The sequence below is a fragment of the Ambystoma mexicanum genome, chromosome 3p (assembly GCF_040938575.1).
Source record: "Ambystoma mexicanum isolate Mex_15411 chromosome 3p, UKY_AmexF1_1, whole genome shotgun sequence".
NCBI lineage: Eukaryota > Metazoa > Chordata > Amphibia > Caudata > Ambystomatidae > Ambystoma > Ambystoma mexicanum.
The window spans coordinates 1194596315-1194623006 of record NC_090925.1 but is presented as its reverse complement, the minus strand read 5'-3'; the positions used below and the strand labels follow the sequence as shown (position 1 = coordinate 1194623006).

The 26692-nt window shown below is 45.4% G+C and overlaps 1 protein-coding gene across 3 annotated transcripts in view; it reads right to left on the bottom strand.

Annotated features, from left to right (window-relative positions):
* The window catches only part of SPOCK1 (SPARC (osteonectin), cwcv and kazal like domains proteoglycan 1), a 3006883-nt gene that overhangs the window by 2664376 nt on the left and 315815 nt on the right, over positions 1-26692 (bottom strand). For 2 of the 3 annotated variants that reach the window (XM_069652609.1, XM_069652610.1), the window contains exon 3: positions 2809-2853. The exons of the other annotated variant lie outside the window; for it this stretch is intronic. In XM_069652609.1, the coding sequence (XP_069508710.1) occupies positions 2809-2853 (45 nt within the window). The remainder of the gene's footprint in view (positions 1-2808; positions 2854-26692) is intronic. 3 annotated transcript variants of the gene reach the window in all.

Genomic DNA, 26692 nt, shown 5'->3' with positions numbered 1-26692 from the left:
TTTCAGTGAGAGAGACGTTAGTGTAATTGGCTCAAGGTGGAAGGATGCTTACAAAGGGGAATCTATTAGAGAGAGAATTACTGGAGGACAACGGTAGACTATGATAAAATGGTGATGGGTAGCATAGAGCATACTCTATACAACTAGTGGTCAGGTGCAGATGACACAAATACCAGAGATTAAGTAACAGTAACTGGAGGTTCCAGGAAATGCACCGAAGAAATTGATTCTTCCCATCAGTGGTCTCACCAAACGCTGAGAAAGAAGGCACATTTGTTTATCTTGATGGTGGACTTTGCATTCAAGGGGTTTGAGGTTAACCATGTACATGGTGCTTGATAACACGAGGGTATCCTGACGAAATGATCACTGATAATGGATGTCGGGATATCTACAGCAATAAAAACTATTTTAGAATTCAGGCATTCAAGAAGGAATATGGATTTGTACAACTCAAGAGTAATAGAAAAGTGGAGAGTGTGAACATAATCATAAACTTGAATATTCAGCTCTCCATGGTGGTGGTATAGATTGTAGAGCTGTGATGTGGTGTCATGCCAAAGGTACATAGAAAATGGTATTCATCAGGAAGAAGGGCGGCATTTTAGTTTAAAGTTTCTGCAAGCAATGGATGGAGAGTCAAAAAGCTGGTGCAGTGAATATAAGGAAAGTGCAGAGGTGGTAAATAAGCATCCTATAAGATCTTATATTTCTGTGCATTGTTTGTGCACCGTTTTACAATAAAACTAATACAAAAAAGTCGTTCATTAGAAAAAGTAAGTCAACCTTACTTTCATTAGCAATCGTCAATTAGGTATAATACAATTGATAGTATAATTAATACAATTTCTCAAAATCGATTACAAACTGCATCCACCATTACAATCGGACTTACATGTTTTCCTAACTAAATGTGTTTCCTATTACATATATTCTGTTTAAATATCCAGTTACTGCCAATGTTAGAGAGAGATGCACCCCGCAAAAATAGGGATCTAAACATCTTCGGGTGTTAAACACACATCATAATGGACATCTTCCAAACTAAAAGATTCCGCCTTCCTGCAGAACCAAATAGTATAAAAGTAAGTGTTTCAAAGCCTCTGCTTGATCAGGGGAAGGGCAAAAACCTACATATTATTTTCCTCGGCCCTAACGTCCATGTAACCTCAGAACTTCTTGTGTGGAGAGTGGATTGCATTGGAGTTTCATAAAACGAGTGTGCTAGGACACATTAGGAAACTTGGACATGTAGGTGGAAACGTGTCCAAGTCTTTTCTCCTCATTTGCCAGGTCACCATGCATTTTATATCTTGAAATGATTTACCTCGTAGAGCATCAATGCATCCAACATAATGCATTCCTCGCACTTAAGGGGTTCATAACAACTTCTTCCATGGATAACTCCAAGATATCCAATAAGTTATTGCACGTATACACAAACTCCTGAAGCACCTTTACAGATCGCCTAATTCCCAAAGAATGTACATTAGTGGAAAGTGCATCTTGTGGGTTAGTAAGAAGCTTATGGTAAAGTGCAACCAATTTCCATTTAACCAAGGATCATATAGAGAACAATCCCAATTCATGATGCAAACCTACAGCCACATATCATAACTACAGATATATTAAAACTATGATAAACACATCTGAGAGATAAAAGGATGATGCTAAAGCTACAAGTTATTTATGTCAACCTTCAATTCAATTTCAGTTCTACATAGTTAAACAAAATATGTTAGAAAAGCACTACAATTAATACGAATGATAATAATGAAAAAGCATGAAAACCATTGAAAATATTAAAATGCAAATGAAAATATCACTACAATAAACCCATAATCTTGAAAAACATATACAGCACCAAACTTGAGAATAGATTTAGATGGAGGAAGATCCGAGCGCGAGATGTGCATGTGGTGCCATGTTTGGAGGTTTTGTAGAGAGAAACAGGAATGGTGTTGAGGAAGGCAATCCTGAATACTGCTGTAGCGGATCCAGGATTCTTCTTAGTACCATCTGAGTGCTCTATTAAAGTTGTAATATCTGTGTGTTAAGTTCTCAGAGTTGGCCTTTATTGTATTGTGGCTTTTGGTGAGAAGTGTTGTGATGTGCTTGCCACCCTGGATGACTCTGGCCACCTTGTGGAATCTCAGAGCAGAAGGCAGAATGTGTGGTTGAAGGGATACTCGTATTTGAGTAGGAGGAAGTTGCAAAGGGCAGTGAAGCGGGAAAGAACAATCTCGATGACAGTGCGACTTCTCAGCCTCCTCCCTTACTACAATGTCCCGCGTATGACTGCCAATGAAAAAGGCCACATCAGAGATCACATATGAGGAGAACATATTCTAAGGAGGAGTACACACATAGGAATCTTGTGCGCCCAATAGTACTGCATTAAACTAATACATTATGTGAACAAACATGAAACAGCCACAGGAATGATGTCTCCTCAGGCAAGCCAAACAAAACACCAAGACAAAAAGAACAAAAGTGGTGCGTGCCAGATAGAACAACTCATAACACACCTCCATTCTCTCCACACCTCTGTGTGTAGACAAATCGCTCACCCTCCTCTGCACAGAACCATTTTTAGATGAATCTACAAACCAACCAGCTAAGCTCCAATGGAGGTATACAAATCATCTGTTACTGCGAAAAGTGGAATTCTCTTCTGTTTGCTATGATTTGTGAGGAAGTATGTGTCACCTGCTGCGAACTTCTAGTAACCTAAAAAGTGTTTTGTGTGCTTAAGAAACGCATATACATTAATATTAACATGCTCTCCACCATTAGTCTATTCCTTACCATCAGCGAGTCTCCCGGGGCCTTCTTCATGGGTGAATCAGTGTTCTAGAAGCAAATATAACAAACCACCATTAAAATAAATGCAAAGCTCTGTTCAGATACACATGCACGGATTCACATACATGGCATTAATTACACTGAATTTATGGCCAAATGTAACAGTTATAGAGAAAGAAGTACACATTACCTTCAAATACAATGGCGAGGACCATTACCTCACTGAGATACTACTTTAAATGAGGACACCTAATGGCAACGATCTACTAAGAGTATTAATAGGACATATTATGCAAAATGAGTGAGTGCAGAAGAAACACTTCCTGCATTCATGAAAGATACCCTATACATATGTGCAAAGTGCGGGCCAGCAACATGTATTGCAAGAGACGTTCCTGGCCTACTTCCCATGATACTACTGCAGCCCTTTGGATGCAACAAGTCTATACAGCACCTGAACTGCTCGCAGCTGCAGCCCATCCCTAGCCTTCTAAAGTACCTTTAAGCATGCTCATGTGAATATGGCCCACTTGCAGCAGAATGAAGAACAACATTTTTATTTACCATGTTCTCATGTTTCGTGTTATGCATTATAACATACCCCAGGCGATATTGATAAACTGTATGTTTGTGTTATGATTAAATGGAAAGAAAGGATGTTGGACCTATATTGCAGATCATTCACCAATCAATGACATCTATACGTGAGTCGCTCCTCGCTCTCTTCCCTCCTATTTTCCCCGCCCCCTTACAGAATCCAGGTTTGCAAAAATGGAAGTGCCCATTAATAGTTGTAATGCCAGTGTTAACAAGCCATAAATCCTAAAAGCATAGTTTGGAGGACTAAATACCATACAAACTGCTGGTATCAAATCAATGTCAGTCCCTTTGAGTAATTGGTGGTTATACCTTTCCACCTTACTTACACCTTAAATTGCTACCATGTATGTCCTCTTCCACAACCAGTAGTAATCTCCAAGGAAAGGAGCTGCTGACAGGTGTAACACCTGCCTACCACCGTAGGCTTGCCCAAGTGTTCACTTAGTCACCTCCCTCCCAGCATACACACACACACACACACACACACACACACACACACACACACACACACACACACACACATATCCCCCCCCCCTCTTGTGGGGACTATGTGTGGGTACCTACCTTGTGGGGACTATCCTTTCCCAATGTTTTAAAAACATGCTAATAGCAGAAATATATTCAGAAACAAAAATCACAATTCAGTATCCAGCTTTAAATTTGCAAAAATGCCTATTTTTAAACACGCGTTTGGTACCATCGTTGTGGGGACTTGAACATGTGTTACCATCCTTGTGGGGACTTATTTAATTATTCTTATTTGGAACTGAAGGCATTCATATGCGAATGCCTAATTAGTGTTCACACTACTCTTTGTACATTATAAAATTCTACTTCTGTACATGAGTACCTGCCCGCATCACAGATAGTCATGGTTTGTATTCATCATAAGATATTCGCTTAAAGACTCTTCAGTGCGTAGTGACAGACTGAAGAGCCTTCAAGTGAATACACCAACATGTGTTTGCAAAGAGAACTGGGGAACATAAAGATGACACAACCGACCCAGGATCACACACTTTGGTCAAGGGAGGAGCATGGATTTATATTCAGGTTTTTTTGTTCAACAGTCACCATCTTGCCCACTGAAACAAATCTCTTCTCAAGGATTGTTTTTTATGAAGATGTTACGGTCTACTTTACTTGGGACTGTTAGTGATAATATTGAAGTTAATTACCCTATGGGAAGGTGTAACGCTCACCTGGCTCCCACGGAGGCGCTGGTCTGGTCTGGGTTGCTGTGGCCTCTTCAAGCGTGATGCGCAGAATTCGGACCACCAATTTAACAGGACCCCCAAATCTTGCTTGTCTGGCCCGTAGGAATATCTTTCTGCAGATGAGAAAGGGGATTAACTGTCTGCTGAATAATGTGCTTGCTCCCCCCTTTCCCCCTTCGTTCTCCTCTGACTTCCTCCAAAACCCCGAGTTTAAGCTCACCTTATGGTTTGGAAGGATGAACTCTCCATTGTGCTTCTGGTGCAGGGGCGCGCGTTCGTCCAGTTATTTCACTGGTTTTCAGAATGGCGCTGGCAAATCCACTTGACTTTACTGAGCGATACGCCGTAAGTATGAATATGCAAAAGTTCAAGTGTGTGCCTCCTTTTATGTTGTCTTTTTCTGTCCTTTATTTCAGGTGCAGAACAAAGGCGATGCGTTGAGGGGTTAAATTGCCGGGGTAAAATCAGGTGAGTTAGTGATGAGGGCGATCCCTCTAAATGTCTTTATAATTCCCCAGTAATGTCTTTTGTCCTTTCCCCATAGGGGCCGGGATGCGGTACCTGCCAGAGATGTGGCGCCGACGCGAGATGTGGAATGGTTCACCAAGAATAGCCGGTAAGTAATATGGCTGAAAATTCGGCTTTCCTCTTGTGTTCCCTTGCTCACCTTTTGTCTCTTCTTCTCTCCCTTAGGTGCGGTGCAGAGATGTGGTGACCGGCACTGAGAGCCGCGATGGAGTGGGCGGCGTCTCGGGAACAGGTGAGTGAAGCGCGGCGCTGCAGCGAGCAACGTGGTGCTTTTAAATGGAAGTCTTCCTTCAATAATGCTGGCGTGAAGATTCCAGATGCAGGTAAGAAGGTTGAAATAGTTCTTGGTTTTCACCTTTCTCTTCTCTTATTCCCTTACAGGTGTTCCAGGTTCGAGGCGGGCGTGGCTGGAGTCCAGGTGCAGGAGCAGACACAGTGAGCGTTCAGCTGCTGGGATGCAGAACAACGCCAAGCACGTGTGGCTGTCCGGGCGTGGCTTAAATAGCCTTGGAAGAAGTTCCAGGTGAGTATTCTTCCACAGCCCCACCCAAGTAACAAAATAGTTCCTTCAGAAAAATAGTCCCTCCTAAGCCTCATTTGGCTTGGTTCTTCATGCAGCATGGTCTGCATCAGGTGAGTGTGCAGCATGGTCTGCTCCAGGTAAGTGCACCAAACACTTCCCCTTATGAGCCTGGCACCTATGGCACCAGGACTGATGTCCAACATGAGCCTGGCGCCAACGGCGCCAGGACAGAGTCCAAAGAGCCCCTATAAAGGGCCGCTGGGCTTTTACCCGGGGACGTGATGCCTGCTTCCGGGGGTGCTGGGCCTGGCATCATGACAGCATCCCCCCTCCCCCCCCCCAAGGCCTTTTCCCCAGGAGGTTTCGGTTTGTTTGGGAAATTCCGATGGAACCTTTTTACTAGCCGAGGTGCATGTACGTGGTCGCTGGGTTCCCAAGATCTTTCCTGAGGCCCGTACCCCTTCCAATCAATTAGATAGAAAAGTTTTGATTTCGAGATCTTAGAGTCCAAAATGTTCTTCACCTCGAATTCAGGCTCCCCATCTATCTGGATTGGTTCTGGTGGCTTTATTAATCTGGTTCCTGGTTTCACTGGTTTCAAAAGCGACACATGAAAGACGGGATGAATCCGCATGTTAGCTGGTAGATCTAGCTTGACTGCCACTGGGTTAATTATAGCTTTGATCGAGTAAGGGCCTAAATACCTTGGATTAAAAGTCTGAGGTCCCTTGAGCGATAAGTGTTTGGTAGCCAACCATACTTGATCCCCTATTTGGTATGGAGGTGCCTCCTTGCGATGCAGATCCGCATTCTTTTTGTATTTCCCTTTCGCATGTTGTAAGTGTGCAGTAGCATCCTTGAAGGCTTGAGTAATTGTAGAATGCAAATGGTCCACTGCGGGCATTTCGAGGCTCAAAAGTGAGTCCAGGTCTGAAGTACGAGGGTGATGTCCATATAGGGTATAAAAGGGGCTCTGACCAGTTCCAGAGAGTATCGAGTTATTGTATGCATATTCATCCACCCATAAAATGTCCTTCCAATTACCCTCCGATTGGTGCAACATACATCGTAGATATTGTTCAAGGGTCTGGTTCGTTCTCTCCGTCTGACCATCGGTCTGTGGGTGGTGGCTGGTTGAGAGTCTTACGTCGATTTGTGCCAGTTGACAACACTTTTTCCAAAAATGAGAAATTAACTGGCTTCCCCGATCGGAGATTAGTATGGACAGGAATCCATGCAGACGGATGACATTTTCGAGGAATTCCTTGGCAAGAACAAAAGCTGAAGGTAATCCTTTCAACGGAATAAAATGGGCCATCTTGGAAAATAAATCCACCACAACCAGAATAGTATTGTATCCATTACAAGAGGGCAGGTCCGTGATAAAATCTAGTGACAAGGTGTGCCAAGGCGCTGGTGGAATGTCTAAGGGTTGAAGAAGACCGGCGGGTTTTGTTTTTTGACCTTTGTTTTGGGCGCAAACTCCACAGTACATCACGAAAGATTTAATATCCTTTCGCCAGAACGGCCACCAGAATTGTTGTTTAATTTTTTCCTCTGTTTTGGCAATGCCAGGATGTCCTTCCATCAGAGTATCGTGATGACGGGAAATAACCAGTTCTTGCAATTCCTTGTCTGGCAAAAATAAACGTCCTTGGAAGTAAGGTAAGCCATCGTTGATTGAAAAGGCAGACCCCCTTTTGATCCAATCCTGCAAGGCTGAAGAGTCCAGGAATAGTTTTACCCGTGCTTGAATGTCTTCAAAGGTTTATAAAGTGGTTATCCCCAAGATTCTTTGTCAGGAATTATCGGCACAGGTTCTGAGTTTGTGTCCATTTCTCCCATTCCAATTCGAGATAGCGCGTCTGCTTTGCCATTCTTACAGCCAGGACGGTAAGCGATTACAAAATCGAACTCAGCAAAGAATAAAGCCCATCGGAGCTGTCGTGAAGACTGAGCCTTGGCAGTTTTTAAATATTGTAAATTTCGGTGATCAGTGATCACGGTGATGGTATGCCTGGCGCCAAGAAGATAATGCCGCCAAGCCTTAAAGGCGGACTTAATGGCTAATGATTCCTTATCGGTGATTGCATAATTTATCTCTGGCGGCGAGAACTTTCTGGACCAAAATGCTACGGGGTGCAGTTGGTTGGTTTCGGGGTCTCTCTGAGACAGGACAGCTCCCATGGCTAAGCTGGATGCATCGGTTTCGACTATATATGGGAGATAAGGACGCGGATGTTTCAAAATAGGTGCAGACCTAAATTTAGCTTTTAATTCCTGAAAAGGCCTGTTCAGCTTCCTCGGTCCATTCAAAACGTTTATTCTTCCGCAAGAGTGGAGTGATGGGTTGCACCACCCGTGAAAATTCTGGGATAAAACTGCGATACAAATTGGCAAAACCAAGCATGCTTTGGACACCTTTCACCGAACTAGGTGATGGCCATTTGAGGATGGCATCCACTTTCCGTGAGTCCATTCGCACCCCTTTAGGTGTCAGGATGAATCCAAGAAATTCAACCTCAGTGGTATGGAAAACGCATTTTTCCAGCTTTGCAAACTGTTTGTGCTGGCGCAATATCTCAAGGACGGCCCTGACATGTTTTCTGTGATCAGATTCTGAAGAGGAGTACACCAGAATGTCATCGATATACACGACAACACAGACATCGATGAGTTCCCGAAGGACATCGTTCATGAAGAATTGGAAGGCAGCAGGCGCGTTGCACAACCCGAAAGGCATCACCTGGTATTCGAATAGTCCATATTTTGTACAGAAGGCCGTTTTCCATTTGTCGCCTTCTTTAACTCGTACCAGATGATAAGCCCCCCGGAGATCTAACTTGGTGTATATGCAAGCGTCCTTCACCTGGTGAAGGAGTTCAGGGATCAACGGCAGTGGGTAACGATTTTTAACAGTTATCTGGTTCAATGCGCGGTAATCGATACAAGTTCTAAGGTCGCCTTCTTTTTTTGGCACGAAGAACAAAGCCGAGGATGCCGGAGACTTTGACGGGCGAATGAAACCATTGGCTAGGTATTGATCTAAATATTGTCTCAAATGCAGATTCTCTGGCTCAGTAAGGGCATAAATCCTGCTACAAGGGGGTTGTGAACCGGGCACCAGATCGATTTGGCAATCGTACGATCTGTGAGGAGGTAACGTGTTGGCCTGTTCCTTTTGGAAGACGTCCTGAAAGTCTTGGTATTCCAGAGGTAGCTGCATGGAGACAGAGGTTACTGATGCTAGACTGACCTTCAGATTTTCTGGGTAGCAGGTTTGTGCACACTCTGGAAAGGTTATTCTCTTCGCTCGCCAATCAATTCGAGGATTATGTGTCTCTAACCAAGGGATTCCGAGTATAACCTGAAACTGTGGAGCCTTGATTACATCAAACACAACTGCCTCCCGATGGCCGTCTGGACCTACAAGTGTTACCTCAGCTGTGGAATGTGTTACCGATCCCGAGGCAATTTCGGTTCCATCGACTGTGGTGATGACATCTTTGCTGGTTTTAGGACGCAGGGGGAGGTTAATCCTGGAGACCAATTCACGATCCACATAGTTTCCTATAGCCCCACTATCGATGTATGCCTTTATTGCATACAACCGCTTAGGCTGTTCCGGATCTACGAGGACCATTGGCACAGTGAAATGCGAGGTCGGAGAGTTCGTTTTCAAGCTCGGCAAGCGGACCCCTACGCTTGTCGGGCGGGGTCATTTCCCGGTAGAGGTTTCATGGATTTTTTCAGCGGCTCCTACCACCTTCCTGGGTGGCCTTGCCGGGCAATCTCGTAGAAAGTGCCCAGAGGATCCACAATAAAGACATAAGTGCATATGTCGTCTTCTTTCACGTTCCTTTTGCGTCTCAAACTTGGACCGATCTGCTTTTCTGTTTTGCAGTCTGTGATCCAATTGGACCACTAAGTCTATATATTCTGAGCACTCTTGGGCCGGATTTACAACTTGAGCCAGGACATCTTTAAGTTCTCCGCATAGACCTCGATAAAATAACATGATTCTTTTATCCTCTGGCCACCCAGTTTCCACAATTAGTCTATTAAAGGTTGCAATGTAGGAAAGGAGGTCTTGATTGCCCTGTCGCAGAGATAGAAGTTCGTCATCTAGAGCCTGCCCCTGGGAGTGACGAGCAAATAACCTTTCCATGCTTGCTTGAAATCTTTGAAAATCACGAAGAATCGAGTCATCTTGAGTTACCAGTGGAACTGATCAATCGGCAGCACTGCCGCTGACATATGACAATACAAAGGCTACCTTGGTCTGGTCATTAGGGAAGGCCCCAGGTCTGCACAGGAAATGCAAACAACATTGATTCATGAATACGGCGAATCGTTTGGGGTCCCCAGCAAAGCGTTCGGGTGGGGCCAGCGGCATGTTTCCAGGTAGATTAATCTAGGAATATCCTTCTGCAGATGAGAAAGGGGATTAACTGTCTGCAGAATAATGTGCTTGCTCACCCCTTTCCCCCTTCGTTCTCCTCTGACGTCCTCCAAAACCCCCGGTTTAAGCTCACCTTATGGTTTGGAAGGATGAACTCTCCATCCTGCTTCTGGTGCAGGGGCGCGCGTTCGTCCAGTTACTACACTGATTTTCAGAATGGCGCTGGCAAATCCACTTGACTTTACTGAGCGATACGCCGTAAGTATGAAGATGCAAAAGTTCAAGTGTGAGCCTCCTTTTATGTTGTCTTTTTCTGTCCTTTATTTCAGGTGCAGAACAAAGGCGATGCGTTGAGGGGTTAAATTGCCGGGGTAAAATCAGGTGAGTTAGTGATGAGGGCGACTTCTCTAAATGTCTTTATAATTCCCCAGTAATGTCTTTTATCCTTTCCCCATAGGAGCCGGGGTGCGGTACCTGCCAGAGATGTGGCGACCGGCACTGAGAGCCGCGATGGAGCCGGGCGGTGTCTCGGGAACAGGTGAGTGAAGCGCGGCGCTGCAGCGAGCAACGCGGTGCTTTTAAATGGAAGTCTTCCTTCAAGAATGCTGGCGTGAAGATTCCGGATGCAGGTAGGAAGGTTGAAATAGTTCTTGGTTTTCACCTTTCTCTTCTCTTATTCCCTTACAGGTGTTCCAGGTTCGAGGCAGGCGTGGCTGGAGTCCAGGTGCAGGAGCAGACACGGTGAGCGTTCAGCTGCTGGGATGCAGAACAACGCGAAGCACGTGTGGCTGTCCGGGCTGGGCTTAAATAGCCTTGGAAGAAGTTCCAGGTGAGTATTCTTCCACAGCCCCACCCAAGTAACAAAATAGTTCCTTCAGAAAAATAGTCCCTCCTAAGCCTCATTTGGCTTGGTTCTTCATGCAGCATGGTCTGCATCAGGTGAGTGTGCAGCATGGTCTGCTTCAGGTAAGTGCACCAAACACTTCCCCTTATGAGCCTGGCGCCTATGGCGCCAGGACAGAGTCCAAAGAGCCCCTATAAAGGGCCGCTGGGCTTTTACCCGGGGGCGTGATGCCTGCTCCCGGGGGTGCTGGGCCTGGCCTGGTGCTCCAGGGGTAGGCATCATGACAGAAGGGTGCATGATTATCGTCCATGGAAAGTCCCCACAATGATTGTGTGTTGATACTTTTTCTGAAGTACCCATAGGGTTGGTGCGTGTTCGTAATGATGCTAAGTCCCCATAGAGATGGTGTGTGATAATGGTGTTGCCTCACAGGGATAGTCTGTGATAAAAATGATGGTGATAAATAGAGATGTTATATGGTAATGCCAATGTTGAAGTCCCCAACATTGCTATTATCAGGACCAATGTTGAAGTCCTCAATTCTTGTGATTATCAGGATATTAAAGTCCCCATAAAGATGGTGTGTTGTGCTGTAACCCAATTGAAATGTGTCATGATACAGATGTTCACGTCCTCACAGAGTTAGTGTGTGGTAATTAAGTTAATGTGGTGTGTGATAGGAATGAAGTCCTCACAGAGGTGGTGTGTGAGTATAATGATTTTAAGCACATATCCTATCAAGGATTGGCTTTATACAGATGGTATGGTCCATTTTGGAACTGTGTATAATATTAGTGATGTTAATGACCCTGTGGGGTAGGTGCATGATTACTGTAAATGGAAAGTTCCCACAAAGATTGGGTGTTCATATGTATGGAGTACCCATAGGGTTAGTGTGCGTTCATAAAGAGGAGTCCTCATAGAGATGGTGTGTGAAAATGGTGATGTAAAAGTCCCTCACAGAAATAGTGTATGTTAATAATGATGTTAAATTCCCGATGGAGTGCGTGATGATAAAGCACCCAAAGAGATGTTGTATGGTAATACCATGTTGAAGTCCGCACAGAGATGGCATGCGATTATCAGGATATTAAAGTCCCCATGCAGATGATGTATTGCGTTGAAGTCCCAATAGAGACTGTGTGTCATGATACAGGTGTTCAGGTCCTCACAGAGGTGGTGTGTGATAATTAGGTTTATGTCCCCACAGAGATGGTGTGTGATACATATGAAGTCCTCACAGAGGAGGTGTGTGATTACGATGATTTAAAAGCCATTTTTTTGAGGATTGGCTATATAAAGATGTTACGATCCACTTTGGGACTGTGCATGAAAATGGTGAAGTAAATTTTCCCTATGGGGAGGATGTATAATTATTGCAAATGGAAAGTCCCCACAAAGATGGTGTGTTAATATTATTTTTAAGTACCCATATGGATGGTGTGTGTTCATAAATATTCCAAGTCATCATAGAAATGGTGTGCGATAATGGTGATGTAAATGTCTCTCACAGGGATAGTCTGCAATAATAATGATGGACATGGTGTGGTATGAAGAAGATGATAAAGAATCCACAGAAATGTTGTATGGAAATAGCAATGTTGACATCTCCACAGACATGGCCTGTGATTATCAGGATATTAAATCCCTCACACAGATGCTGTATTGTGTTTAAGTCTCAAAAGAGATTGTGTGTCCTGATATGGATGTTCAGGTCCACAAATAGGTGGTGTGTGATAATTAAGTGAATGTCCCCATAGAGATGGTGTGTGATAATAATGAGGTCCTCATTGATGTGGTGTGTGTGATTTTAATGACGTTGAATTCCTCGCACATTGCTGTGTGACAATGGTGATGTAGAATGTAGAATGTAAAGGTACACTCGCCTTTTACATTCTTGAGTTAGAAAAATATCTATATATAAAGTGGGAAGTAAGGACATTTTGTTAAGTGTAATGGACTGTCTAATATTCAATCAATGTCTTTTATTTAAAAAATTAATAGGATTGCATATAATACTGCCATTTTGTGATAATCTAATGTAAACTCAGTCAATTAATAGTGATGCCTTAACTGTGTTCGTTTTCCCCTTTTGTCTGTATCATTATGGAATATGGGTTTTTTTGAAGCTTTGAAAACATCCTCAGTAGTACACAATATCTGGTGTGCTGGACAATCAGGATTTATTAGGAGGATATCGGAGTGCAAAACATTTGGACCTTAATGTTGTCATCATTTGGAAATGTTGGTTTCATTGATCAGTGTTAAAGCAGAAACTAGGCAAAAAGGTTTGTGTGTTATGCATCAAAGGGTTTAAATCATTATTATTGCTCAAATTAAAATTAAGAAGGAAAGTAATAGCAGTCGTGTCACAGGGGTTCATATTTAACCCGAGTTCACTGGCTTATGAATTCTGATAGTCAGGTAGCCAATGGTAACAAAGACAGCATAAAGAACATGTGTGGAACCAAGTATAACTACATAATTTAAAGATGAAGGAAAGAACATTATGACAAATCAAATTCTCTTCATTCACAGTCTTGGCAAAAGTGTTCCCCACACTCGTCTTCACCCACCCACTTTACCCTAGAGCAAAAAACATTGGGTCCATATTGGAAAACATTTGCAACATGGCAAGTGCAGTTTGTCATGGTATATGAAATGTTCCTAGTGCAAAAATCATGTACTTTCAACATGTTTTGCAACAGGGCAAATAGTGCCCTAGTGCTAATAGCACTAAGGCAAACTTTGCCCTGTTGCATTGAAAGTGCATGTTTTTCAGTATGCCAATTTTTCCCTAATGCTTATACCATGAAAAATGACTCATCAGAGTGAAAATGTATTCGGATGTGGCCCCAATGTTTTTTGAAGTAGGGCAAATTTTGAGCTAGTGCTTATACAGTGCAACTTTACACGTGCAACAGTGCAAAGTTTCTGTAATCTGGCCCCAGGTCAATTTGTAATTTTCCTACTTGCCCTTCCACTAGAAACAGACCTTTTCTATTGCTGACAGGTGAATGAGATCTTGAATCCTGATTTCGTCGGAGGATATGATATTCAACTTCCATACGTTAAAGATCTGCTTATTTGAAAGAAATAAGGCTCTAGTCTGCTGCATCTTCCTATGCCATTGCATTTCTCTGTCCCCTTACACCTCAAATCACAGTACCTCATGGATTTAAGTATTGTGGTCAGAGATTCGAACACACGAGGTTGCCTCAGGGGTACTGTGAATCTGTGAGTGTTCTCAACAGGGTGTTTCAAATGGATTAGGGTAATTTAGATGTGCCCACTACGGTAATTCAGTATGTGGATGACTTCCTAGTTTGTAGCATTTCAGAAGAGCAGTGTCGAGGAGATTCAATAACACTCCTCACCCTGCTTACGGAGAAAGGGTACACAGTAGACATAGCATAATTGCAATACTGCCAGACAGAGGTAGTATATATGGGGCAAGTGATATCACCCTTATGAAGGAAGGTAATGCCAGAGCGAGACACCACAGTTCAGAATAGGCCCCAGCCAGTCACAAAAAATAAATACAACAGTTTTTTGGGACTGAGTGACTATTGTAGATCATGGAATTTTGACTATTTAGATACATGAGGCCCATACTACATGGGTTTAAGGGAGGTCAAAAGGGAAAAGGCCTGATAGAATGGTCTGAGGAGATGGTGACTTGCTTTCGGGAACTCGAGGCCAATGATCAGCAATGATCTGGTCTTGGTGACCCTGAATTACAAGAAACCATTTTATCTGTTTTCTCACTTGAATGGGCAAGTGGTGAAAGCGGTCCTGGCCCAGCAAACATCGCTAGGGTATAAATATTTCACATATTATAGCAGACTCCTAGACCCAGTGGTGCAGGGACAGTTGCCTTGTGAGCAGGTTTTAGCGGCAGCAGCTTTTGCAATTCAAAAGTATTCAACCGTTTACTATTGGTTGCCTGGTGACATTATACATGGAGCATGCAGTCTTTGCGATTTTGTAAAAATCCAAGTCGACTAGCGTCTCAGGGTATGAGATTATTCTATCAAATGCATCCATACATCCCTTACAGTATCACCTAGTCAATCCTGCAACATTTGTAGCTGAGCCAGTGAAACCTTATACTGTCCACAATTGTAAGCCACGCATGCCTTAAACTTTTCTGCTCTTCTTTTCTTTCTCCTATGCCTACTCTACCCCTCTTCTTTTCTACATGTGTGTCTTAAAAATCCCAAAGCTAGGTGTGCGTTTTACAATGTGACACCCCCATTTTGCATTGCATCTGTGAGCCTGTAACATCTCAAAGCCAGGTAGTATTCTATATCGCTACACCCCTATATTGTATGTGTTTCTGCTGCATCTGCTTGTGTTAGCTGCTAGGCTACTAGGCTGCCAGATGAGTTTGTGCACGTGCTGTGCAGTCTCTATTTTCCATCGTTGTCTCTTTGCCACCACTATGGAACTCACCATCTCGCCTTTCAACTCCAACTGCTATACTTTAACCTATCCTCCCTCTCTTGCAAAGTCTGGAAAGAAAAAAGGTAAAAATGACTTCCTTGCCACTCACCCTGGCCTACCCATCACAGATACCTACATTGGCGCAACATCCATACAAATTGTCACTGACATCCTCTTTTCTTTCCCCTCCACAGATATCTGGATTCCTCATTTTATCTCTACTCCCTCTCTCCTTTCCTATACTCACCCATTAATGGTGGCACTAGATGGGAAGTGCTCTGGGTGGGCTTCTCTTCATCCAGGTGTATCATTATGGTCTATCGCAATGGCACTATCATGGCTCAGCGTCCTCAACCCAGCCTCCTCCTCTTTGACTGGCACCAGACGTCCCTCATCAACTTCCTTCCTGCACCAGATACTCCTACCTCTTCTTCCTCTCCATCTGTCCCTCCTCTGACTGGGTTACCATGCCCCTATACCCCTCATTGGAACATTTTCAAAGGAAGAGACCTACTCCACATTACCATGCTTAATGCTCTCTCTGCTATCAAATACTCAGCTGACATCTGCCTCCTCCTTGAAGACTTTGATCTCAATATCCTCGCTCTTACTGGTTTATGGTTCAATGACAGCTCAGTCACTGCTTTTGTCTCCCTTCTCCTTGATGGCTACAAGATAATTTCTAAGACTCGTCCTAACCGTTGCCTACGGTGGGGTTGCCCTTATCTTCCCTGAGAGGGTCCCTTCTTCCCTCATACCCACCCAGCAATACTCCTCCTTTGAGAGCCTGGTCTGCAGACTGGTCATCCCTCCTACTTCCTCCTTGACCATTGCCACTATCTATCTACCACCCAGGCTCTATCACCCTATTCCTCTCAGAATGGGCTGATTTCTTCTCTTCTCTCCTGACATCTACCACTAAATTCCTTCTCCTGGGTGACTTCAACATCCACCTTGACTCCTCAATTATGGATGGTGACCAATCTCTTCCGTGACATCTGCACCTCGCTCTCCTTTTCTATTCTCTCCTCTGGTCCTACCCACTCAGCTGGACATACTCTTGATGCCTTTTCCTACACCAATCTTCTGCTCTCTTCTCACTCACTACTTTGCTCTCCTGGTCAGACCACTCCCTCCTCTCTTCTTACCTGGGTCCTCTTGGCCCACTGACCGCACCTCCCACAACTCTGCCAACCTCGTTCATGGACACCCGCCCGATGAGACAAGTGTTAGTTGCTGCATTCACATTCACATTCATCCACCCTCCCACTGTATAGTCTACCTCTGCACTCAACAAGCTCCACCTTGCCATCTCTAAAACTCAAAATTTTTGCTCCAGTCATGATTCGCCTGAAACATGCCACCAAGAGTAACACCTGGTACAACTCCGATCTAGCAGCCCTGAAGCGCAAATGCAGACCTCAGGCTCATCTTCTGACAAACCGGCATGTTGCCTTCCACAAAGGCAATACCGGCTCTCCATTCGCTCCAAGAAGAGGGCCCATGTCCAGGCACACATCTCTGGAGCATTCAACAACACGGCAGTACTAAAATCTGCAAGGAACTAGCCAGCCTTTCAGCAGTCTTCAATACACCTCTCCCCTCCCAGACCCACTGCACTGCATTGGCAACGCAATTCACTGCCAAAAACCTGAAATTATGAGCACTCCCCCCCCTTATCCATTCCCTGCTCCCATCTCCTTGACACCCACTGACCTCCAACCCGCCTCAGCCTTTATCCCCTCCGTCTCTCCCATCACATCGGAGGTCGTCACTTAAGACTTTCCTCTTCACATGCGCCTTCCCTCTCCCCTCCCGTGCTAAACCCCACTGTTGAGATTGGTGGCCAGGGCCTTTCTGTGTCCTGCTGGGTTCTAGCCTCCCTCCCAATCACCTTCAGCCCACTCCCTGCCCCCAGCACTTGCCTTTGGGCACTCATTGGCATTTGCTGACTCACAGGCCTGCACTTACTTTAAGCAAGTGATCACTAATTACCAAGTGATCTCTGCCATGCACTTACCTGTTACCTGCAACTGGCTTACTCCCTGGCACTTTCCCCCTGTGGATTCTCCTAGCACTTACCCCCTTCCCTTCTCCCCCTCTCTGCACTTGCACATTCCGAATACTCACAAGGTCTAGTAGGACCACATCTTTCCTGTCCATAAGTTTTCTTCTTACCTGCCTGTTCCCATGTTCCCTCCCCCTTGCCCTGTGGGCACTTTGAAACTATTTCTTGTTGTACAAGTGCTTTACAAAGGGTACAGTAAAGATAATCCATGGCTAACACGGCTGACAGAGTGAACTAAATGCTAGGCAGGGGCCAAATGCTTTACTAAATATTTTACAAATAAAATATTGGCTTTTGAAATTTTCTGCAAACCATGTCACCACACCTCTGTGACAGCCCACCGCTGCGTAACCTATTTTGCTCCATTTCTTTGAAAATGTCTATGGATACAGGGATCATCTAGTTCAATTAAGTTTGCTTAGGTCAGACTATCGTAGGCCCAACTCGCAGACAAACTGCATATAAATGTTAAAGAGAAAATCGAGCAAGGCACTGGATAGTCATAATACTGATTTAATGCCTCTAAATAGCATATGATGTATCATAGATGGGTCAGTGCACTGCCATTTTATTCATGCTCTTCCTTTTTTCCACACACTAAGTAGCACATGCATGCAGGACTGCAGTTTGCTCAGGCTTGTGTGAGAAACTGGACAGTGTTCTCCCACCTACTACCCCAGGATCCTCTATTCAGGTGGCCATGGAAGGGCCATCACTTTTGGATCCCGACCCTGGGGGTCGAAAATCAAGGGAGAATCACCTGAGTGGGGGGTCACGAGGGATTGGGAGAACACCCAAGGGTGATACATGGTATTCCCCCTTTTCCCATTTCCCCCTAAAAGCCTCCCCCTCAGCTTTTATGGGATATTTTCAGTCCCATTCCACCCCCCCCACCTTTCCAACATGTACTGGGATGAGGAAGAGGAGACCAAGAGCACTAAAGATTACCCACAGGTAATGGAGACAAAAAGAGGATGTCTCATTAATAGATTAATGCAAGGTCAGGCACTTGACTACAACTGTGCACTTGACTTCTCTACAATATAAAAAGGTGTGGTTCTGCTAGAACCGGAGCACGAGCTGGGGATGCTGACTGTACCAAAGGAACCAAGGAGCAGGGAGCTGCTGGAAGTGAAACTTGGAGAGCCCTGAGAAAGCAGCATGCCGAGATGCTGGCCTGGTGTATTTGAGGGGTGGCAACGTGGCTAGAGACATGTCTCCAGAGAGCCGGAGAGAGGCAGACTGCAACCTGCCGAGACCAGAGAGATGTAACGCTCACCTGATTCCCGCAGAGGCGGCGGTCTTGACTGGGTGAATGCCGTATCTTCAAAGGTGATGTGTAACACACGGTTGGCTCTTTGGGCTGGACCTCTGTGCACTGTATGTCTGACTCGAAGAGTAAGATGTCTGCAGATAGAAAATATGCAGCGCGAGGCGTTGGTGACAGCCGATGGACCAGGTAAGAGATGCGCTGCCACTGAAGACCGTAGTGCTAACCTGTTCTTTCTTTGTCTTTACAGGTGCTGCTGAAGACTGGATTCCAGGATGGTAAGCCTTTGTTCCCTTAGGCCCAGGATCAGAAGCAGAAGACACGATGAGCGTTCTGCTGCAGAGAATGCAGAATAACGCAAAGCAAGATTCATCCATCGGGTGTGGTTTAAATAGCCTCCTGTAGTGCTTAGGTGTCTCCTTCCACAGCCACGCCTAGGTAAGAAAAGAGTTCCTGCTTTCCAGAAGAGTTCCAGTGTTCTGAACCTAGGGAGTGGCTCCTGCCCCACCCAACAGGAAAAGTAGTCCCAAACAGAAGAGGATCAGGGGTTCAACTGGCAGGTAAGTAAGCAGCATGGTCTGCTGCATGTAAGTCCACCCAAGCATTATGAGCCCGGCGCTTCCAGCGCTGGGACTGGGCATCTTTATGAGCCTGGTGCCACTGGCGCCAGGACAGGGTCCAAAAGGTCCCAATTGGGACTGGCTGGCACTCGGAACCGGCGTTATGGGTCTGCTTCCAAGGGAGTCGGGCAAGTCCTGATCTTTTGGAAGCAGAGATCATGACAGCACCCCCCCTCAAGGCCCCTCCCAAACCGGGCTTCTCCGGGGGTTTGGGCTTGTTAGGAAATGTTCGATGAAATCTTTTGATTAGACGAGGCGCGTGGACATATTCTGCAGGTTCCCAGGTTCTTTCTTGGGGACCGTAGCCTTTCCAGTCAATCAGGTAAAATAGTTTAGATTTGGAGATATTGGAATCCAGGATGCTTTTGACTTCAAACTCGAGTTCTCCATCAACTAGAATAGGTTTTGGAGATGTAGTTAGTCGGGTTTGAGGTTGCACAGGTTTTAATAGAGAGACGTGGAAGACCGGATGTATCTTCATGTGAGGGGGCAAGTCCAACTTGACCGCTACTGGATTTACTATGGTAGTGATGGAATAGGGACCAAGGTATCTTGGGTTGAATGTGCGTGGTCCTTTTAGAGGTAGATATTTGGTGGATAACCAGACTTGATCTCCTACTTGATATTGGGGGGCTTCCTTCCGATGTTGGTCTGCTCCTTTCTTGTATTGTTCTTTAGCCCTTTGAAGATGAGAAACGGCTTCCTTAAAGGCTTGGGTGATTGTATAATGCAGGTGGTCTACTGCTGGTGTTCCAAGATCCTGGAGTGGATCCAACTCCGAGGTTCGAGGGTGACTACCGTATAAAAGAAAAAACGGGGTCTTCCCAGTTCCCAAGTGGACAGAGTTATTGTAGGCATATTCGGCTATCCAAAGGATATCTTTCCAAGTTTTTTCAGTTTGTTGTAGCATGCAGCGCAAATACTGTTCCAGAGTTTGATTGGTCCTCTCGGTTTGTCCGTCGGTTTGAGGGTGGTGGCTGGTCGAAAGTCTCACATCAATTTGAGCCGACCGACAGCAACTTCGCCAAAAATGAGAAATAAATTGACTACCTCGATCCGAAATTAGAACTGAAGGAAAACAGTGCAGTCGGACGATGTTTTCGAGAAATTCTCGGGCCAGAGTTGCTGCTGTTGGTAAGCCTTTGAGTGGAATGAAATGCGCCATCTTGGAGAATAGGTCCACGATTACTAGGATCGTATTGTATCCGGAGCATGGAGGTAGATCGGTGATGAAGTCCATAGAAAGCGTATGCCAAGGGCGAGGCGGGATGTCAATAGGGCGTAAGAGGCCGGCTGGTTTTTCCTTTTGACTCTTGTTTTGGGCGCATACTCCACAGGACATTATAAAGTCTCTGATATCTTTTTTCCAAGACGGCCACCAGAAGTAGCGCTTGATCTTTTCCGAGGTCTTGGTCATACCGGGATGTCCTTCCATTAAAGAATCGTGATAACAAGAGATTACCTTTTTCTGTAAATCTGTGCTGGGCAGGTATAACCGTTCTTGGAAATATAATAGGTTGTCCTTCACCGTAAAGTCCTTTCCCTGCAGATGCCAATTCTGTATGTCTGCTGGAGTTACCAGTAGCCTGGCTTTATCCTTAACTTCCTCTATGGATTGTGTGGCGATTACACCTAGAATTCTTTGTTCGGGAATGATAGGAACAGGTTTAGGATTGATCAAATGTTCTTCCACTCCCATCCGAGAAAGGGCATCAGCTTTACCGTTTTTTGTACCAGGTCGATAGGTAATTATGAAGTCAAACTCGGCAAAGAATAGTGCCCAACGGAGTTGCCTAGAGGATTGAGCTTTTGCGGTTTTCAAATATTGCAGGTTTCGGTGATCTGTAATCACAGTAACGGTGTGTCGGGCCCCCCGAAGATAATGCCGCCAAGCCTTAAAGGCGGACTTGATAGCTAGAAGTTCCTTATCAGTAATAGTGTAATTGATTTCAGGAGGCGAGAATTTGCGGGACCAAAATGCCACGGGATGCAACTGATTGGTTACTGGGTCCTTTTGTGATAGAACTGCCCCCATGGCAAGGCTCGAAGCATCAGTTTCAACGATGTAGGGGAGTTCTGGGCGAGGATGTTTTAAGATCGGTGCAGAGATAAATCTAGTCTTCAAATTCTGGAAAGCTTGTTTCGCCTCGGTAGACCATTCAAAACGTTTGTTTTTCTTTAACAAGGCGGTGATGGGCTGGACTATTCGAGAGAATTCGGGGATAAACCTGCGGTAAAAGTTAGTGAAGCCTAACATGCTTTGAACACCTTTTACGGAGGATGGCGATGGCCATTTGAGAATTGCATCGACCTTCTTTGAATCCATACGCACTCCGCTAGGTGATAATATGAATCCCAAGAATTCAACTTCAGTCACGTTGAAAACACATTTTTCCAACTTAGCGAAAAGTTTGTGTTGACGCAATCTCTCGAGGACCATTTTCACGTGTTTCCGATGTTCAGTTTCCGATGAAGAATAAACGAGGATGTCGTCAATGTAAACAACAACACACACATCTATGAGCTCTCTGAGGACATCGTTCATAAAATATTGAAAGGCGGCCGGGGCATTGCAAAGTCCGAAGGGCATGACCTGATATTCAAATAGCCCATACTTGGTGCGGAAGGCCGTCTTCCATTCATCGCCCTCTTTTACTCGTACCAAGTGGTAGGCTCCTCTAAGATCCAGCTTTGTATATATGCATGCTTTTCTGACTTGGTCCAGGAGTTCAGGGATCAAAGGTAACGGATATCTATTCTTAACCGTGATCTGGTTCAGGGCGCGATAATCTATACAAGTTCTAAGGTCCCCTTCTTTTTTTGGAATAAAGAACAAAGCTGAGGAAGCAGGGGACTTGGAAGGACGAATAAACCCATTCGCTAGGTATTGATCCAGGTATTGTCGGAGGTGAAGATTCTCAGGCTCGGTGAGGGCATAAATTCTACTACAAGGAGGAGTAGATCCAGGTATCAGGTCTATCTGGAAGTCATAAGACCTATGAGGAGGTAGAGAGTTAGCCTGATCCTTCCGGAAAACATCTTGGAATTCTAGGTATTCAGGAGGTAACTGAGGAGCCTCCGAGGAAATTGCTGCCAGTGCAACACCAGGTCGAGGGTGACAAGTAGAGACACATTCTGGAAACTGAACCGTTCTTGCTCGCCAATCGATCTGAGGATTGTGCTTCTCTAACCAAGGAATTCCTAGAATAATCTGAAACTGAGGGGCCTTGATCACATCGAACACGATCTTCTCATGGTGTCCATCTTGACTTACTAGCGTCACTTCTTGGGTGGTATGCGTTACTGGTCCGGAGGCTATCTCCGTACCATCCACCGTAGTAATGACGTCCTTTACAGCCTTTGGACAAAGAGTCAGATTCATCTTCAAAACCATTTCATGATCCACATAATTGCCGATGGCACCGCTGTCGACGTAAGCTTCAATCGCATGTAATCGATCCGGATGTTCAGGGCTAATGAGGACCATAGGTATCACGAAATGCGAGGTCACGGAACTGGTTTTAACGCTCGGCAAGAGGACCTCTATTCTTGTCGGGCGAGGTCGTTTCCCTGCTCAGAGTTTGTGACCCTGGTAGCTGCAGCTCCTACTGCCTTCTTGGCTGGTTTCACCGGACAGTCTCGAAGAAAGTGCCCCGAGTTTCCGCAATAGAGGCATAATTGCAGCGGTTTTCTCCTTTCCTGCTCCTTTTGTGTTAGTGGTTCTTTCAGGCCCCCTATTTGCATGGGTTCCCCGGAGTCTACTCCTTTGGTAGGAGTTGGTGGTTTAGAAAATACTCGAGCATCAAACTTGGAACGATCGGCCTTCCTGTTCTGCAGTCTATGGTCAATTTGAACGACTAAGTCAATATAGTCCGAACAGTCTTGCGGGGGATTCACTACTTGGGCTAACACATCTTTGAGCTCTCCACGTAGACCTCTATAAAACAGCGTAATCCTTTTGTCCTCAGGCCATCGAGTTTCCACTATCAGTCTGTTGAAAGACGCAATATAAGCCAAAAGGTCTTGATTACCCTGTCGCAATGAAAGGAGCTCATTGTCCAAGGCCTGCCCCTGTGAATGTCTTGCAAACAGTTTTTCCATACTGAGCTGAAAAGCTTGAAAATCATGGAGAACCGGATCATCTTGATTAACTAGAGGGATCGACCAGTCTGCCGCATTGCCACTAAGGTACGAAAGCACGAAAGCTACCTTAGCTTGATCAGTTGGAAAGGCTGCTGGCCGGCATAAGAAGTGCAACCGGCACTGATTAATAAATACTGCAAACCTCTTTGGGTCACCAGAAAATCGTTCGGGCGGAGCCAGAGGTACATTCCCAGGTAGGTTGATCTGCACTGGGTTCGTAGAGGTTGTTGAAGGAAGATTTGCCCCTGATGCGGGTAACGGAGTTTGTCCGGCTTGTGACTGTAGCAATTGTCTAGCGAGATCGTCTGTTCGCTCCTTGGAAATAATCAGTTCCCTTCTTAGAGCATTCGTTTCCTGACGGGCTGCATGCACTTCTGCTCTTAGTTCCCCAAGTAACTGGGCTAGCTGGTCGGTATCCGAGGATTCCATAGCGCCTGGGTGGGAGTTTTGCGATAGGCTTTGCGTTCTGTAACGCTCACCTGATTCCCGCAGAGGCGCCGGTCTTGACTGGGTGAATGCCGTATCTTCAAAGGTGATGTGTAACACACGGTTGGCTCTTTGGGCTGGACCTCTGTGCACTGTATGTCTGACTCGAAGAGTAAGATGTCTGCAGATAGAAAATATGGGATTAATGAACTGGGGTTATTGGGTGCCTCTCTCCTCTTCCCTTTCTCTTCTCCTGTAGAACCCCAAAGGTTAACACCCTCACCTTAGGTAAGTGAACGCCGAGCTCTCCATCTGCCTCGGGGCAGGGTGCCGTAACCAGTTTCTTCACTGGATAAGGGTGCAGGCCTCTTGACCTCAGAGGACTGCTGTCCGTCGTTAACTGCACGAACGGTAAGTTCTGGGCACTTCAAATGTCTTAAGTCTTTTGTAATGATATCTCTTGTTTTGCAGGGTTCCGGCAATGGCGGATGGCGGGCTGATGAGAGTTGAGGATCGAACCCGCGTGAGGAATAGAAGCGCCTGGAAGCACGTAAGTAAGCGCTTGTAGCCTGCTTCACGATGCGCACTAACTGTCCCTTTTATCTTGCAGGTACAAGTTCGGAGCTTTAGAGAAGCTGAAGGGTGCTGGAATACCCACTGGATTCGGCGTGGGAAGGAGTAATGGCACGTGAGTAATAAAGTTGCCCAATGTCTTTAAACGCACCTTCTTTTGTCTTTCAGATGCGGGATGCAGCGCCGAAGGCCTCCGGAGCGTGCGAAGAGCTGGTAAGCTTTTGTCTTTCAGATGCCGGAATGCAGTGCGAAGACCTCCGGAGCATGCGAAGAGTAGGTAAGCCTTTGTCTTTCAGATGCCGGAATGCAGCGCGAGGCGTTGGTGACAGCCGATGGACCAGGTAAGAGATGCGCTGCCACTGAAGACCGTAGTGCTAACCTGTTCTTTCTTTGTCTTTACAGGTGCTGCTGAAGACTGGATTCCAGGATGGTAAGCCTTTGTTCTCTTAGGCCCAGGATCAGAAGCAGAAGACACGATGAGCGTTCTGCTGCAGAGAATGCAGAATAACGCAAAGCAAGATTCATCCATCGGGTGTGGTTTAAATAGCCTCCTGTAGTGCTTAGGTGTCTCCTTCCACAGCCACGCCTAGGTAAGAAAAGAGTTCCTGCTTTCCAGAAGAGTTCCAGTGTTCTGAACCTAGGGAGTGGCTCCTGCCCCACCCAACAGGAAAAGTAGTCCCAAACAGAAGAGGATCAGGGGTTCAACATGGTCTGCTGCATGTAAGTCCACCCAAGCATTATGAGCCCGGCGCTTCCAGCGCTGGGACTGGGCATCTTTATGAGCCTGGTGCCACTGGCGCCAGGACAGGGTCCAAAAGGTCCCAATTGGGACTGGCTGGCACTCGGAACCGGGGTTATGGGTCTGCTTCCAAGGGAGTCGGGCAAGTCCTGATCTTTTGGAAGCAGAGATCATGACAAGAGATGCTTGTTCCCTTGCGACGTGTTCCAGTCCGAAGGGTGTCTGAGGGGCAGCTGGTGAGACCCTGGCCTCGGCCCAGTGTATCCCAAGGAGACCACTTGCCAGTGCTGCACTACCCGGTGAGTTTTGTGAAAGTGAAGATAGAAACTCTGGAGCATGCGGGTGGCTGCAGCCGTAGCAGAAACAGACAAGGTTTGCAAGTGGCACGAAGGTAAAGAAAGCAGAAAGCAAGAGAGAAAGTAAAGAGAGTGGAAAGCCAGATAGAAAGCATAAAGAAAGATGTGCTAGCTGCGTGGAAGTAAAGAGAGATAAGAGGAACGTGAACTTTAAAGAATATAATTAGGAGGAAAGTGTGCAAGTGACCCGAAAGCAAGGAAAGGGTGCAAGCAATACAAAAGCAAGCAAAGGGTGCGAGAGACCCGAAAGCAAGGACAGGGTGCGAGGGACCCGAAAGCAAGATGCGACCAACCTGAAAGCAAGAAAGGAGTGCAAAGGACCCAAAGGCAAAAAGAGATAGGTGCAAGTGTGCACAACAAAGTGAAAGAAACACAGTGAGATAAAAGGGGTGCAGGAAGCACCTGAAGATGAAAGGGTACGAGGAAAACAAGTACAAGAAATAATCAGAGGAGCTAAAGATCAGAGTGGTGGTGCTTAGGAGGAGCAAATAGCCTGGTGTTTTCGAAAAAGTCTCTGATTCTACGCCCTTGAAAGGATTGTGTGTGAAAGAACCTGTACTTAAGACAAAAGTACATACTGATAAGCTGAACCTGTGTTTTGAACTAGAGGGGCCCAAGCTTGGGGATGGGAACCCTGAGGGGCCTAACTAAGTTGAATACTTATTTTTGAAACAGAGGCATGAGCTTGGGGAAGGGATCCATGAGAAGCTTAAGAGTAACTGTGTTATATTTTGTTTTGTTTGAAACATGGAAGGATTGAAGCTTATGGAAGGGAATCCCATAGAACCAGAGACATTGAAAGTTTTTTGAAAATATTGCAAGAAACCTGTGAAGGTTTAACAAACAACCTTTTTTGAATGTACAAACTTCTATGACATTGATAGAACTACACTTGGTGATAAGACCCTCTGAAACCAGCCTTGGTTTATATTTCTTTTGGAACCACTATTTTTCCTTTAAGAAGACTTCCTATCAGATTTTTTGTCAAAGAGTGATGGCAAACATAGGTTTAGACGCAGACAGATTTTGGTTTTGGACTTGCAGACTTCGACGGCCCTTACAGTTGAGTGAACAATCCCTTTAGAGTTAGGACCAGTTAGGTATTACACCATCCCCAGAAATGTATTTAAAT